The sequence below is a fragment of the Nerophis ophidion genome, linkage group LG06 (genome assembly GCF_033978795.1).
Source record: "Nerophis ophidion isolate RoL-2023_Sa linkage group LG06, RoL_Noph_v1.0, whole genome shotgun sequence".
NCBI classification, from domain to species: Eukaryota; Metazoa; Chordata; class Actinopteri; order Syngnathiformes; family Syngnathidae; genus Nerophis; species Nerophis ophidion.
Window position 1 is genome coordinate 68,896,639 of NC_084616.1, and position 16,323 is coordinate 68,912,961.

Here is a 16,323-nt window from a genome sequence, read left to right on the forward strand (position 1 = left end):
ATCAGGAAAAAATACTAATGATGTTCCATAAATACTTTTTTCATTTTTTTAAAAAAGATTCGAATTAGCTAGTTTTTCTATTCGTATTTTTCGGTTGAATTTTGAATTTTAAAGAGTCGAAATTGAAGATAAACTGTTTCAAAATTTATTTTTCTTTTTTTTCGTGTTTTCTCCTATTTTAAACCGTTCAATGAAGTTTTTTTTTCATAATTTATTCTCTACAGAAAAACTTCCGTAAAAGGAAAAAAAAATGTACGACGGAATGACAGACAGAAATACCCATTTTAGGTAAATTGAGCCAATTGGCTATTTCTGGCAATTTATGTAAATGTGTATCAAACTGGTAGCCCTTTGCATTAATCAGTACCCAAGAAGTAGCTCTTGGTTTCAAAAAGGTTGGTGACCCCTGCTCTAATGTCATATCTTTGCATACTTAATACGGCACATTTGCATAGCATCTGGAGTTAATAAATTTTGACAATTCTATTTTTCTCTGAGTTATTTTAGCATCTCTCAAGTTTCACACGGTTTGTAAGGGAATTACAATGTGCAGTATGGATAATTAGGTGTGCATGTGTGTCTTACATCTGTATTTATCCTCCAGGTGAGCTTTGCACAGGGAGACGATTCCAGTTTTGAATGACAAGGTGCGAATCTTCCCAGAGCGCCCGCTGTTAAATAAGTCAAAAAAGCAAGTTGGAGCCATGCTTGAAAAAGGCACGTCGTAAGGTTACAGTGTATGTCCACTTACGTGTCGTAGACGTTGAGCAGCCAGTTGAGGCACATATCCACGCAGAGTGGGACACTGACCAGGTGGGCGTGGCTTTGCTCCAGCCGCTGGTACAGGCTGCTCAGACAGGCCCCCAGCTGGGAGATGTCGAGGAGCTGCTCGTTTTGCTTCAAGCCATGCTGGTCGAACACCTCGCACGCCGTTGGCATGCTCAGCAGGTCCACTGGACGGACACAGACAAAATGATAGGAAGTTCAGCCGCTGCATGTTCAAATCGTGAGGATGTAAAATGACAATGGTGAGAGGGTGACCCTCACTCATGCAAGTCCTGCATTTAGACCTCTCAAGTAGGCAGACAGTAGAAGGAAAATGTCTTAATAAAGTTGTGGTAGACATTGGTGCTTACAGCGTTGCAGTTTTCCAGCAGCAGCGTCACCTGCGGCTTGGCATGCTTTACCCCAAAGCTTTTTAGTGTTGGAATGGCGGTTCTGTGTGTGTGTGTGATAACGTGTGAATGTAGGGGTGTAAGGGTACGTGTATTTGTATTGAACCGTTTCGGTACGGGGGTTTCGGTCCGGTTCTGAGGTGTACCGAAGGAGTTACACACGGACATATTAAGTAGTGCACCGCACGTTGTGTAAACAATGCACACCGAGGCACCATGAATTGATTTACGTGGACCCCGACTTAAACAAGTTAAAAAACTTATTCGGGTGTTACCATTTAGTGGTCAATTGTACGGAATATGTACTGTACTGTGCAATATACTAATAAAAGTTTTAATCAATCAAAAAAAAACAACACACAGCATGCTAGCACCGACTGGGCTACGATAGACTGACCACACCTCCTCTTTTCACCGGATATGTCCTCTTTTGCGGGGCTGTCCGGGTGGAGTTTTTTAAATGCCACAAATGTCTGGCATTTTAAGTTAGGCTTGCGTGTATTTTCAATGTACGTTCAGGGTTCAGAAGGGGCTAAAAAAAAAACAAATTGTGCGCAGCAACATTCGTGACGGAGGGGCAGAGACAGAGAGAGCGAGAGTTATGATAAACGCGCATGCGTCGCCAGGCTCTGCTTTTTATCCATTGATTTATCGTATTTTATTTCTTATTATCTATAGCAGGGGTGTCAAAAGTGTGCCCCGGAGGCCATTTGCGGCCCACAGCTAATGTGTTAAAGGCCCACGGCACATTCTAAAAATACTATTAAAATTAATAATAAATGGGTTGTACTTGTATAGCGCTTTTCTACCTTCAAGGTACTCAAAGCGCTTTGACACTACTTCCACATTTACCCATTCACACACACATTCACACACTGATGGAGGGAGCTGCCATGCAAGGCGCCAACCAGCAACCATCAGGAGCAAGGGTGAAGTGTCTTGCTCAGGACACAACGGACGTGACGAGGTTGGTACTAGGTGGGATTTGAACCAGTGACCCTCGGGTTGCGCACGGCCACTCTCCCACTGCGCCACGCCGTCCCTAAAACAAACAAAAACTTAAACAAAAGTGAAATAAAAAAGCTTAAAGGCTAAATGTAATTTTAGAAAAAGTTGCAACGTTGACTAATAAAACAAAGCTGTTTTTTTTCTTTCAAACTGTCATTGCTCAAAACATAATATTGAATCAATATCAATGTTTTTATGAATAATTGACCTATCCAATTTTTCGAGTACTTCACATCAAATATTCCACTAAGAAAAATATTTTAGGTGGAATATTTTGCAAATTTGGTGTACCGAAAATGAACCGAACCGTGACCTCTGAACCGAGGTACGTACCGAACCAAAATTTTTGTGTACCGTTACACCCCTATGTGAATGGTTCAAGACTTGCATACACAAGTTTAGGGACGCTAGACTTCTGATTTGTGTGTCAAATCGACCTTACACCGGACTTCCAGCAGTCTCAAAACATTACAACAGATATACAGTAGTACATACAGTATATAGTTGCACATAAGAGGTGAAGTGAATTATATTTATACAGCGCTTTTTCTCTAATGACTCAAAGCGCTTTACATAGTGAAACCCAATATCTAATTTTTACATTTAAACCAGTGTGGGTGGCACTGAGAGCAGGTGGGTAAAGTATCTTGACCAAGGACACAACGGCAGTGACTAGGATGGCGGAAGCGGGGATCGAACCTGCAACCCTCAAGTTGCTGGCACGGCCGCGCTACCAACCAAGCTATACCGCCCCAGGTGACAAAAGAAGGGAGGAGCTTTGGTTATTTCCATTCATTAAGACTGGTGAACGAATAGCAGAGTTATAAACACGCACTGCTCCCCCTAACTAAAGACGATGACTGTTTTATGCTGACAGTTTTACCTTCCATAAACTCAACTTGTCGTGTTTGGAGGAAGAAGAATACTGAGTTGCATCCCAAGAACACCAAACCTACTGTGAAGCATGGGGGTGGAAACATCATGCTTTGGGGCTGTTTTTCTGCTAAGGGGACAGGATGATTGATCCGTGATAAGGAAAGAATGAATGGGGCCATGTATCGTGAGAGTTTGAGCCAAAACCGTCAGTGAGAGCTTTGAATGGTTGACCAAATACTTATTTTCCACCATAATTTACAAATAAATTATGGTGGAAATTCCTGGATTCTGTCTCTCACAGTTGAAGTGTACCTATGATGAAAATTACAGACCTCTGTCATCATTTTAAGTGGGAGAACTTACACAATCTGTGGCTGACTAAATAATTTTTTGCCCCACTGTACATGCTGTTCTTTTGACTTGTCTTTATTATGCGCATCAACGTACAGCGAGCAACATAGCATGTTTTTGAAATAATGATTGGTTTGTGTTCTGTTACCATACATTTATTTATTTGTGTCGGCTCGCCACACATACATTTGCCTCTACCAGTTCGCCTTCGCTCATTAGGGGCGGTATAGCTCGGTTGGTAGAGCGGCCGTGCCAGCAACTTGAGGGTTGCAGGTTCAATCCCCGCTTCCGCCATCCTAGTCCCTGCCGTTGTGTCCTTGGGCAAGACACTTTACCCACCTGCTCCTAGTGCCACCCACACTGGTTTAAATGTAAAAATTAAATATTGGGTTTCACTATGTAAAGCGCTTTGAGTCACTAGAGAAAAAGCGCTATATAAATATAATTCACTTCACTTCACTAACACATTATAACGGCACTGTTTGTGAATGTACACACGCACCTGGTTTGGCGAGTGAATAAAAAGACGTAGCAGCAGCGATTACTGTTGACTAACGACAAATCGAGCAACTCTTTCTGGTGTTATTGGACACTTTTAGAGACTATAAAAACATCCATCGCTCTTCTCATACAAGAGCACTCAGGCAGCAGAAGCATGTAGTCCTATGTACTATGTTGTTGGTATTGTTTTGTGGACAGGGACAATTTCTGACACAACTCAATGTGGACGGATAAGTCGTCGTTGTGGACGGATACAAAGCCCACTATGAGAAAGTGTAAAAGACTATGGAGAGGCGTAAGAGGATAGCGTACACAGAGAGGGGAACACTTGAGCCATGAGACGCAAACCTCAGTGACGCATAGACGATGGCACTGTACCTGCATGCTATAAATAGAACATCACTCTGTGTGTTCTCCGTGTTTATGTGGGTTTTTGTATGGGTGTCCAGGTATGGAGGTTTCCTTCCACGGTCTAAATACAGTTTGTATGCTTCTGTGCGTCAGTCCGGCAATTTTCACGTGATCCATCCGCATACTTGCCAACCCTGAGACCTCCGATTTTCGGGAGGTAAGGATTTGTCATTCTAACAAAGACAAATCATTATTTCTTCTAGATTTTCCAAAACAAAAATTTTAAAAGAAATTCAAAAGACTTTGAAATAAGATTTAAATTTGATTCTACAGATTTTCTAGATTTGCCAGAATATTTTTGGGGGAATTTTAATCATAATATGTTTGAAGAAATATTTCACAAATATTCTTCGTCGAAAAAACAGAAGCTAAAATGAAGAATTAAATTAAAATGTATTTATCATTCTTTACAATAAAAAAAAAATACTTGAACATTGATTTAAATTTTCAGGAAAAAAGAGGAAGGAATTTAAAAGGTAAAAAGGTATATGTGTTTAAAAATCCCAAAATCCTTTTTAAGGTTGTATTTTTTCTCTAAAATTGTCTTTCTGAAAGTTATAAGAAGCAAAGTAAAAAAATAAATGAATTTATTTAAACAAGTGAAGACCAAGTCTTTGAAATAATTTGGGGGATTTTCAAATTCTATTCGAGTTTTGTCTCTCTTAGAATTAAAAATGTCGAGCAAATAGAGACCAGCTTGCTAGTAAATAAATACAATTTAAAAAATAGAGGCAGCTCACTGGTAAGTGCTGCTATTTGAGCTATTTTTAGAATAGGCCAGCGGGCTACTCATCTGGTCCTTACGGGCTACCTGGTGCCCGCAGGCACCGCGTTGTGATCCCTGATCTAAATCACCTGTCAGTAGGCCGTAAGCTGATCGTGTACCTAAACGAGTTTGTATCTAAACGAGTTGAGACCCAGCAAAAGCAAGGAGAAAAATTTGGAGAAAAGTATGCATTTCTTGTTCAAGCCAGTATATACTACCCTAAATATTTTGACATTCGTACCGACAACAACGTCCAACTTCACGCTGTGTGCGTCTTCCAACCTCTGTTTGGAAATCGCTGTGTCGAGTGTGCATTTGTCCCCGTGTGTGTGTGTGGGTTTTTTTTTCCCCGGCCACTACAGTTTCCTCCCACGTTCCAAAAATATGCATGATAGGTAATTGAAGACTGTAAATTGTCCATGGATAGGAATGTTAGTGTGAAGGATTGTTTATATACAGTGTATGTGCCCTGCGATTGGCCGTGCTAATTTGAGTTAGCGTGTCAATGAGATAGTCCAGGGGTCGCGAACCTTTTTAGCCGAGAGAGCCATGAAAGCCAAATATTTCAAAATGTATTTCCGTGAGAGCCATATAATATTTTTTAACACTGAATACAACTAAATGCGTGCATTTTTAAGACCAACATTTTTTGAGTATAATGTGTATCTTATTCTTTTTAATAACATTGTTATTCTAAAAGTTAACCAATAATAAATATAATACTTCTTACCATTAATGCGACATCTTGAACAGATGTGATAGAAAATGGATGGTTGGATTAAAATGCATGAGAATGTTTGATAATTTGAATGTTATTTTTAACACTGTGATTACCAGCGGAATTATTAATTACTTATCGTGTTAAGCTAAGATTTATCTGAGAGCCAGATGCAGTCATCAAGAGTCGCATCCGACTCTAGAGCCATAGGTTCCCTACCCCTGAGCTAGTCCATTGTATGTTAGCATTAAGCTAGCGGTACTAGTGCTCAACCTTCATTCTGCATAATTGTTTTGCCTTTTTTTTAGTTTATTCCAAATTATATTATTAATCTAACGTGATTCCTGTGTGCACTTAATATGTACCGTATTTCCCGCACTATAAGGCGCACCTAAAAACTTCAAATTTTCTCAAAAGCTGACAGTGCGCCTTATAATCGGGAGCGCCTTATATATTTGAACAATATCGAGCCACAACAGGTCTCGCAACTACGGTAAGCAGCCACCGACTTCATTTCCCCTTGTAGAATAAGAAGTGCGCTTCTTCTACGATAAGCAGCCGTCGACTTAGTTTTACCCCGTAGAAGAAGAAGATAGATGGATAGATAGTACTTTATGGATTCCTTCAGGAGAATTCCTTCAGGAAAATTAAAATTCCAGCAGCAGTGTACAGATTTGAGATCAATTTAAATAAAAGTAAAACGTAAATAATAGGGGTTTAAATGGAAACAAAATAGAGAAATATTACAATAAGAATAAAAAATTAAAAGCAACAATGGGAATAAAAATATAACAGTAAAATAAGAATATAACAAGACAAAGTAGGCAGTAGTGACCATGTTATGAAAACGTATTGCACTGTTATTGTTTTGCATCCCCTGTCATCCTAGTACCCCCCGCCCACCGCCCCAGAGAGGAGTTGGGACGGACAAAGGAGTTTTTGAGTCTATTAGTCCTGCACTTGGGATGAAGCAGTCTAGCACTGAACAGGCTCCTCTGGCTACTGATAACGCTATGCAGAGGGTGACTGGCATCATCCAGGATTCTCACTAGTTTGTCAACAGTCCTCTTCTCTGCCACCGTCACCAGTGAGTCCAGTTTCATTCCCATTGTAGAACCGGCCCGCCTGATCAGTTTTTCAAGTCTGGAGCTGTCCTTCTTAGATGTACTGCCCCCCCCAGCACACTACCATGTAGAACAGAACACTGGCAACCACTGACTGGTAGTACATCCACAGGAGTTTTCTACAAATGTTGAAGGAGTGCAGTCTCCTGAGGAAGTACAGCCTGCTCTGTCCTTTCTTGTACTGGTGGTCCGTGTTAACAGTCCAAGCGCACGGTGCATGCTGGGATATATGACTGCGGGAGGGGTGCCGTTTCTGTGTGTTTATGTAAAGACCCCAAAATGGCTCCTATTAAGAGACACGCTTACGACGCAAAGTTTAAACTCAAGGAGATCAGTCACACAGTAGAACACGGAAATAGAGCAGCAGCGAGGGAATTTAACATTAACAGCAGCGACACTGACTCCTTTAATTACGACTTCGACGAGACGGAGTTGGATGCCGTATTCGCCCAACTGTTAGATTCGAACACTGAAAAAGAAGAATTTGAGGGATTGGTAGATGAGGAATAACTTAATAAAGTGATCATTACATGTTTATTTTGTGTGTTGTGTTGTGTGACATTATCGTTTGAGCCAACGTTGAGTTATTGAAATATTATTGCTTTGCACTATTTTGAGTGTTACTATATTGTGATTGCACTAACGTTTGATTTACCGTAACAGTATCAAACTGTTTTTTACGTGTTTATTGAATCGGGGAAATAATAAAACAGCTTCATTTTGGGAGTAAACAAAGTTGTCAGAACGCTGGTTTGTGATCTATTAATAAAGTTTGACTGATCCATCTGACTGTTTTGATGACATTCCCTTTAGCGCAGCTCCATCTAAAGCAGGGGCGCTCACACTTTTTCTGCAGGCGAGCTACTTTTCAATTGACCAAGTCGAGGAGATCTACCTCATTCCTATTTATAATTTATACTTATTTATTTATGAAAGAGACATTTTTGTCAACAAGTTAATGGTGTTTAATGATAATACAAGCATGTTTAACACATAAATTCCTTTCTTTCATGAAGACAAGAATATAAGTTGGTGTATTTGATTCTGATGACTTGCATTGATTGGAATTAGACAGTGGTGCTGATAACGTCCGCATTTTCAAATGGATGAAAAAAAAAGTCCTCCTTTCTGTCCAATACCACATGAAAGTGGTTGGATTTGGCATCTCATTTGTCCAACTTGCATACTCATTTTTAAACACTTTGTTATGAGAGTAGCATATGTGTGTGGCCCTTTAATGTCTGGCAGCAGGTGAGTGACGTCAGTGACTGTGCGGGTGGGCAAGCAAGTGAGAAAGCGGTCGCTGAGGGCGGGGGAGAAATACATTGGCATCAAACTCCGTAGCTTGCTGGCTTGTGCACGCTAGCTTTCTGAGACTCTTATTTTGTTAGCACAGGCAGGATGAAACAGGTCTTTTATGGTGAAGACAGGAACTGTGCAGTCGGTCTTTAGAGTTTTGACAGTAGGTACGGAGTCTCTAGAAATAAAATGTGTTTCTCTGCGTCCGCCCTGTTAGTGATTTTTTTCTTAAATATGAGCTTGGAGCAGCCAGCGTCATCTCACAAGATCCTCGGGTGCCGAGAATGTCAAACAACTGACGAAAGTGAAGTCCTGGTATGATTGATGATTGCTCATTTTTATTTCTATTTTTTAATGCCTGGCTTGAGATCGACTGACACACCCTCCGAGATCGACCAGTCGATCGCGATCGACGTAATGGGCACCCCTGATCTAAAGGATGCATAACGTAACCCCAGCCTCTACCGTAACATCTATTCTATGCGGTGTGCCTTATATATGAACACAATTTTAAAATAGGCCATTCATTGAAGGTGCGCCTTATAGTGCAGAAAATACGGTATATAAAATGTACTTTGTTTAGTGTGGAGAGTTTTACAGTGTCTTCATTGTGAAGAATATCAATAAAACACCTTAATTTTTTTTTTTCAAATCTAACTCAAAGGATTGTTTACATGTTTGACAAACTAACTTGTAAAAAAATCCATCTAGTGTACCGAAAAAATTGTCTGATTACAAGAAAATTTGAAAAGTAACTGGCAACATATTATTAATTTTAATATATATAATAATAACACTATTTGTTTTCCTCCGATGAGAAAGCGACTTGTCCAGGGTGTACACCGCCTTCCGCCAGATTGTAGTTGGGATAGGCACCAGCGCCCCCCGCGACCCCAAAGGGAATAAGCGGTAGGAAATGGATGGATGGGATTTGCATATTTTATTTTGAAAAGCAACTCCTCTTGTTTCAGATCACGGGCCCTTCCTTTTGTGTCACAAAAAAAAAAAACACAAAGCGCTCCAACAGGAGGAAGAAAAAAAAGGGCCTTAACTTAATACTTAATAAAGATAAACAAAAAAGTCACTCAATCTTAGAGGAAGAAAAGGAATTTAGAAAAATTACAAAAAAACTGGACGAAGGCTAGAATAACGAAGGTTGCTCAAAGGAGGAAAAAAGTACAATTCAAAAATACAGCAAGATAATTCTCTTTTTGTTCTTCCTCCTGTTGGAGGGCTTTGTGTTATTTTTTAATAGTAGATACGACTTTAATGATAGTTCGTCCTTTTGTTAGTTTTTCCCTCCTATTTTTTGGAGTGATTTTTGGTTTATTTATTTCCGGAATTATTTCCGCGGACTTTTTTGTTAATCATTAAGTGCGTAATACTCTGGCTCCGGAGGTTTAAAAAGTGGTATTTGTTTTCATATACATTCATATACATTCGTTTAGCCTTTTTTTAACGAAAATACATAAATTGCAAGTCAAAATTAGCATGTTATATATATGATGTGATATTGACCCCCCCTCCACTGCCACATATATAGTGGAAATCTTGGGGAAACCCTGGTGTGTGTGTTTGTATAGATTGTATTGGTGTATTGATTATTAGCCACAACCCACTGCAACCCAGACACGCATGCACCGCAAATGTAGCTGAAGAGGAGCGATCACAGAGTCAAGATAAAAAAAAAATTGTAAGGATAGAATAAAGCACTTACGACACAAAGCCTTCTGCAGGCGTCTGAGTTTCATTGCTGTTCGGTAGGCTGAAAATCGAACATTGTTCAGGTCGGCTGTAAAGAAAACAAGAGTCAGAAAAACCGAACTGCACCACTTGAAAATGAATGCAAAACAGGTACCTAAGTCCAGCTTTACATTTACAAGGCATTTACCTAGCAAAAACATTTTTAGAAAAGTCTTACATACAGATCTTGGTAGGGATCGGTACATTTCACATTTGAACCGATACAGTACTAATACCTTGTGCCTGGGAATATATACCGATACCCAATGGTACCAATTTGTGGCACCTGTGTGTGTGTCTGTGGTAATACGTCTTAATTTGTTAAACAATAAAATCTTGAAATTTCATTAAACTTTTGTACTTAAAACAAAATAAAAGCAGCCACGACCAAAAAATTAGGGTTTTTACGTTAAGACCAATTTGATTAATATAATGTATTGTAGTACCCAGAAAGACCAGCTTCAGCTCTGTGCTGTAGTCCCAGAGACACAACACTTCCTAATTCTCCGCCAATCCCCCTTTCAGGCACGGTATGTTCATAATTATGGGAACTATGAACATCAATAACACATGATCATACAATTAAACATCAGCAGGTTGTTACAGTATGAATGGAGCACATTATTGACAAGTGACGCACGGGACATTTGGCCACCAAAAAAAGACTTTGATCACCAGAACAGCCCTGCCGAAACCGGACGTTGTGATGATGTAGGCAAGAGATGGGTGGCAACCACGTGGCCTCGAAAAATTTCTGGGTTTCAGTCAATGGTCTAGAGCAGTGGTTCTTAACCTGGGTTCGATCGAACCTTAGGGGTTCGGTGAGTCGGCCTCAGGGGTTCCGCGGAGGGTGAGACACACCCGACTCATCGTGTGAATACAAACTTCTCCTTATCGGCGTATTATGGTCGGCGTATTATGGATACCCCCAAACAATGTTCCCTCTTTAATTTTCCATCTGATTTGCAGGTGTGTAATTTGTTGTAAATTCATGCACTGTGTTCGTTTTGGTTCTTTGAACAATGTGATGTTAATGCACGGTTCATTTTGTGCACCAGTAAAAAAAAACAAAAAAAACATAACTTTTTCTTGAATTTGAAAAGAAAAAATACAATTTATTTTTCACTAAAGAAGGGTTCGGGGAATGCCCACATAAAAGTGGGGTTCGGTACCTCCACCAAGGTTGAGAACCACTGGTCTAGAGCCCCTTTAGGCTACTGTTTATTTACCTGAATTAGTGCAGATTTGGGCGTATTTTCAGATTGGTTTTATTTGAAGATATATAGTTTCAAAATATGGCAGCACTTATATTGAGATAAATAATATCTGTCTTTTTTTTTTACTCAAGTTAAAGGCATTTACCAGTATTATTATTCTTTGTACTTGTAGCTTTAACAGTTTCTTAAAGTGGCTCATCTTAGTACATTGCTTCATGTCTTTACTTTAATCCATTCCATAATTTAATTCCACATACTGATATGCTATAAGTCTTTATATGGGGACGGAGTGGCGCGGTTGGGAGAGTGGCTGGTTCAATACCCACCTTCTACCAACCTTGTCCTATCTATTGTGTCCTTGAGCAAGACACTTCACCCTATCTCTAAGATTATATTTATCTTCTTTCGTTGAGAAGAATTGTTGTACAATACAAATCATTGAATTTCAATATTTTTGATTCAATACATAAAGGGTTTGTATGTTCTCAATATCCTGCATTGTGTATTATCCTAATTGACCTTTTTTGTAACACAATTAGTGAATGTAACGTACTTTTGTAAATATTTCCCCATATTTCTGCACATTAACTCAGATGTGGTAACAATACCGAGCAGTAGAGAATATGAAGTGATTTTTTGCCCAGAACATATTTTGCTTTATTCGTTACAGAATTATTTATTGCTACATTATGTTATACAGTGGGGCAAAAAAGTATTTAGTCAGCCACCGATTGTGCAAGTTCTCCCACTTAAAATGATGACAGAGGTCTGTAATTTTCATCATAGGTACACTTCAACTGTGAGAGATAGAAGGTGAAAAAAAAATCCAGGAATTCACATTGTAGGAATTTTAAAGATGTTATTTTTTAATTATTGTGGAAAATAAGTATTTGGTCAACCATTCAAAGCTCTCACTGATGGAAGGAGGTTTTGGCTCAAAATCCCACGATACATGGCCCCATTCATTCTTTCCTTAACACGGATCAATCGTCCTGTCCCCTTAGCAGAAAAACAGCCCCAAAGCATGATGTTTCCATCCCCATGCTTCACAGTAGGTCTGGTGTTCTTGGGATGCAACTCAGTATTCTTCTTCCCCCAAACACGACGAGTTGAGTTTATACCAAAAAGTTCTATTTTGGTTTCATCTGACCACATGACATTCTCCCAATCCTCTGCTGTATCATCCATGTATCCATTTTGGTATAAACTCAACTTGTCGTGTTTGGAGGAAGAAGAATATTGAGTTGCATCCCAAGAACACCACACCTACTGTGAAGCATGGGGGTGAAAACATCATGCTGTGGGGCTGTTTTTCTGCTAAGGGGACAGGACGATTGATCCGTGTTAAGGAAAGAATGAATGGGGCCATGTATCGTGAGATTTTGAGCCAAAACGTCCTTTCATCAGTGAGAGCTTTGAATGGTTGACCAAATACCTTTTTTCCACCATAATTTACAAATAAATTCTTTAAAATTCCTAGATTTTTCTTCGTATTCTGTCTCTCACAGTTGAAGTGTACCTATGATGAAAATGACAGACCTCTGTCATCATTTTAAGTGGGAGAACTTACACAATCTGTGGGTGACTAAATACTTTTTTGCCCCACTGTATATTTTAATATGAGATTTTTAGTTTATTTCATAATGTATTACAGTTTTATTACAACTTTATTATATTCTAATCTAATAGTGCACAAAAAATAAACACATAATTTTTTTTTAACCTTGTAAAATTCTTGTTTGAATGCAATAGGAAACATAAGTTTATTGTATTGTAAGATATTCTAATAAATAAAGCCAAAATTGATTTTTTTGTAGTTCGCTTTATTTAGAAAAGTATCAAAAAGTATCGATAACATTTTGGTACCGGTACCTGTACCAAATTATTGGTATCGGGACAACCCTATACAGCATGTATGTGCATGTTTGATTCACGTAAAATGATAAAAAAAGATGGTTGCAAACGTCTTACACAGAGACTGATAGAGTTCCGCCATCTTGGGATGGTCCCAGCATGTCGTCTGGGTTTGGTGGCTGTTTGAAAAGAAGGAAACACAATTAAAAAAAACAAATTGTTAGTTTTTATACAAGAGCACTGTTCTCTGCTTTTTCGAGGAACACAAAAGAAGCATTTCCCCACTCAGTTCAGTACAGTATATGCAAGTATTTTATTTTACATTCACAGAGTCAAAAAGTAGAAGTCAAACATACATTTGTGGTACTTAAATAATGCAATACAGAACCATCATCTGTACTTATATTTACTATACCTGAATGATGAGGAAAGATCATCTTTTACTTATCCCGGGGAAATGTACATTAATAACACAGTAAAGGGCATAGATTGCAAACATAAAGTTAACTAAGTATACCAAATAAATAGAAATACAACTAAAATTAAAAATGTACAAGAAAAACAGATATTACAGTGTGGAATTTTTCAGCAAAAAATCTACAGTTTTAGCAGAGGGAATTGTAGTCAGCATTGGCGTCGTTAGACCTATTTTAGGGGGGCTGTAGCCTCCCTAAAATATTCTTAAGCCCTCCTAAAAAAAAATATTTTTCTTTTCTTACATGCTGACATATTCATTATAAAGTGGCTCGAATATGAGTTTAAATAAACAATCATATAACCTGTCATTATTCACTCAGTTTCCCCTCACTTCCTAGCGTAAGGTAGAGAGCCTTTACTGCGTCGGCATCCAATCCATTCCACTTGTTCACGTCACTTCCTGTTTGGAGTTTGCGCGTGTCTGACTTTCTAGTTTAACGATCACTTTGTGCAAAACCAGCACATCTTCTTAGCTTGTTTGTACTTTTTTGGCTTCACTGTGTCACTGTGCCATGACACTCTGCTGTCTGTGTTGATCGGTGCTGCATTAGCAGCCTGACATATACAGGTGTGGATCTGTTCTGTTGCTGGATGCTTCGGCATATAGACCATCAGAATGCCTCCACCAAGGAAAAGATTCAACGAACCTGGGTAACGAACTGTAAGATCTTCATCAAACTAAATGGTACGCCGGAGGAAGCAAAAGTCTTGGTGGTGAGAAAAATAGAAGATTTTGATAAGTATTGACATTAATGCAGTACTTGGTATCAATGTAGCTTTGGGACTTTTACATCATCTCAATGTGACCCACACCAAGAACACAGACCACACCAAGTACTGTTGGTCAACAAAATACCAACCATTGTTGGTATTTTCTCTATTACCATTGTTGGTATTCATTATTCCTCTAGTATACCTTTAAGTCTTTTATATATGTATGAAGGATGAAACACTGAATATTGACAAAATATGAATGTCAGACCCCCTTATATATATATATATATATATATATATATATATATATATATATATATATAAGGTCACAGGCAATTACAGAGCCTGCTAGCCTGGGTATGGAGTCAGTTAAGTTAGAGCTAGCCAGCGCCAGGCTGGATGATCCCTGTACACATAGCAATTTTCGTAGAATAATACACAACTCACAAAATGTTTTTTCTACTGTGTCTATGACTTCGTCAGAGTTAGACATGCGTTCTACTGAGGTGGCAAATTATGATGCGTTCAGTTTATCGCAGCGCCAAGTAGACAATCTGAAAATTCCCGTCATATCAATTCCTAGATATGGTCGTAATTATTTTAAGTACACTGCGCATAATAAACGCAACATTATTAATATTGCTACTACGGATAATTTTATCAACAACTCCTTAAAACAGCCCACTACCTATAATATGGGCTTTTTAAACATCAGATCTTTGTCTCCCAAAACGTTATTAGTCAATGAGGTCATTAGAGACAACAACCTTAACGTCATCGGTCTTAGCGAAACCTGGCTTAAACCAGACGACTTTTTTGCGATAAATGAGGCATCCCCTCCTAACTATACGAATGCGCATATTGCCCGTCACCTCAAAAGGGGAGGGGGTGTCGCACTAATATACAACGAAAACTTTAACTTTAGTCCTAACTTAAATAATAAATATAAATCGTTTGAGGTGCTTTCTATGAAGTCTGCCACACCTCTGCCTCTGTGCCTGGCCGTTATCTACCGCCCCCCAGGGCCCTATTCGGACTTTATTAGTGAATTCTCAGAGTTTGTTGCTGATCTAGTGACGCACGCCGATAATATAATTATAATGGGGGACTTTAATATCCATATGAATACCCCATTGGACCCACCGTGCGTGGCGCTCCAGACTATAATTGATAGCTGTGGTCTTACACAAATAATAAATGAACCGACACATCGCAGCGGTAATACGATAGACCTAGTGCTTGTCAGAGGTATCACCGTCTCCAAAGTTATGATACTCTCGTATACTAAAGTAATGTCCGATCATTACCTTATAAAATTCGAAGTTCAGACTCATGTTCGGCAAGCTAATAATAATAATAACTGCTATAGCAGCCGCAACATTAATGCTGCCACAACGACAACTCTTGCGGACCTACTGCCCTCGGTAATGGCACCGTTCCCAAAGTATGTGGGCTCTATTGATAACCTCACTAACAACTTTAACAACGCCCTGCGCGAAACCATTGATAGTATAGCACCGCTGAAGTTAAAAAAGGCTCCAAAAAGGCGTACGCCATGGTTTACTGAAGAAACTAGAGCTCAGAAATTATTATGTAGAAAGCTGGAACGCAAATGGCGCACGACTAAACTTGAGGTGCACCATCAAGCATGGAGTGATAGTTTAATAACTTATAAACGCATGCTTACCTTAGCTAAAACTAATTATTACTCAAATCTCATCCGCATTAATAAAAACGATCCAAAATTTTTGTTTAGTACAGTAGCATCGCTAACCCAACAAGGGACTCCTTCCAGTAGCTCCACCCATTCGGCAGATGACTTTATGAAGTTCTTTAATAAGAAAATTGAACTTATTAGAAAGGAGATTAAAGACAATGCGTCCCAGCTACAACGGGGTTATAGTAACACAGATACGATTGTATATACGGCGGATACTGCAAATATCCAAAATAGTTTCTCTCGTTTTGATGAAATAACATTAGAAGGATTGTTACAACGTGTAAATGAAATAAAACAAACAACATGTTTACTTGACCCACTTCCTGGGAAACTTATCAAGGAGCTTTTTGTATTATTAGGTCCATCAGT

General features: G+C 39.0%; 1 protein-coding gene across 7 annotated transcripts in view; it reads right to left on the minus strand.

Moving 5' to 3' along the window:
• The window catches only part of dmd (dystrophin), a 518,793-nt gene that overhangs the window by 42,817 nt on the left and 459,653 nt on the right, over nt 1-16,323 (minus strand). For all 7 annotated transcript variants that reach the window (XM_061904726.1, XM_061904725.1, XM_061904723.1 and 4 more), the window contains 4 exons: nt 13,161-13,222; nt 9,947-10,021; nt 752-953; nt 586-671 (listed from right to left, as the gene is read on the minus strand). In XM_061904726.1, the coding sequence (XP_061760710.1) occupies nt 586-671; nt 752-953; nt 9,947-10,021; nt 13,161-13,222 (425 nt within the window). The remainder of the gene's footprint in view (nt 1-585; nt 672-751; nt 954-9,946; nt 10,022-13,160; nt 13,223-16,323) is intronic.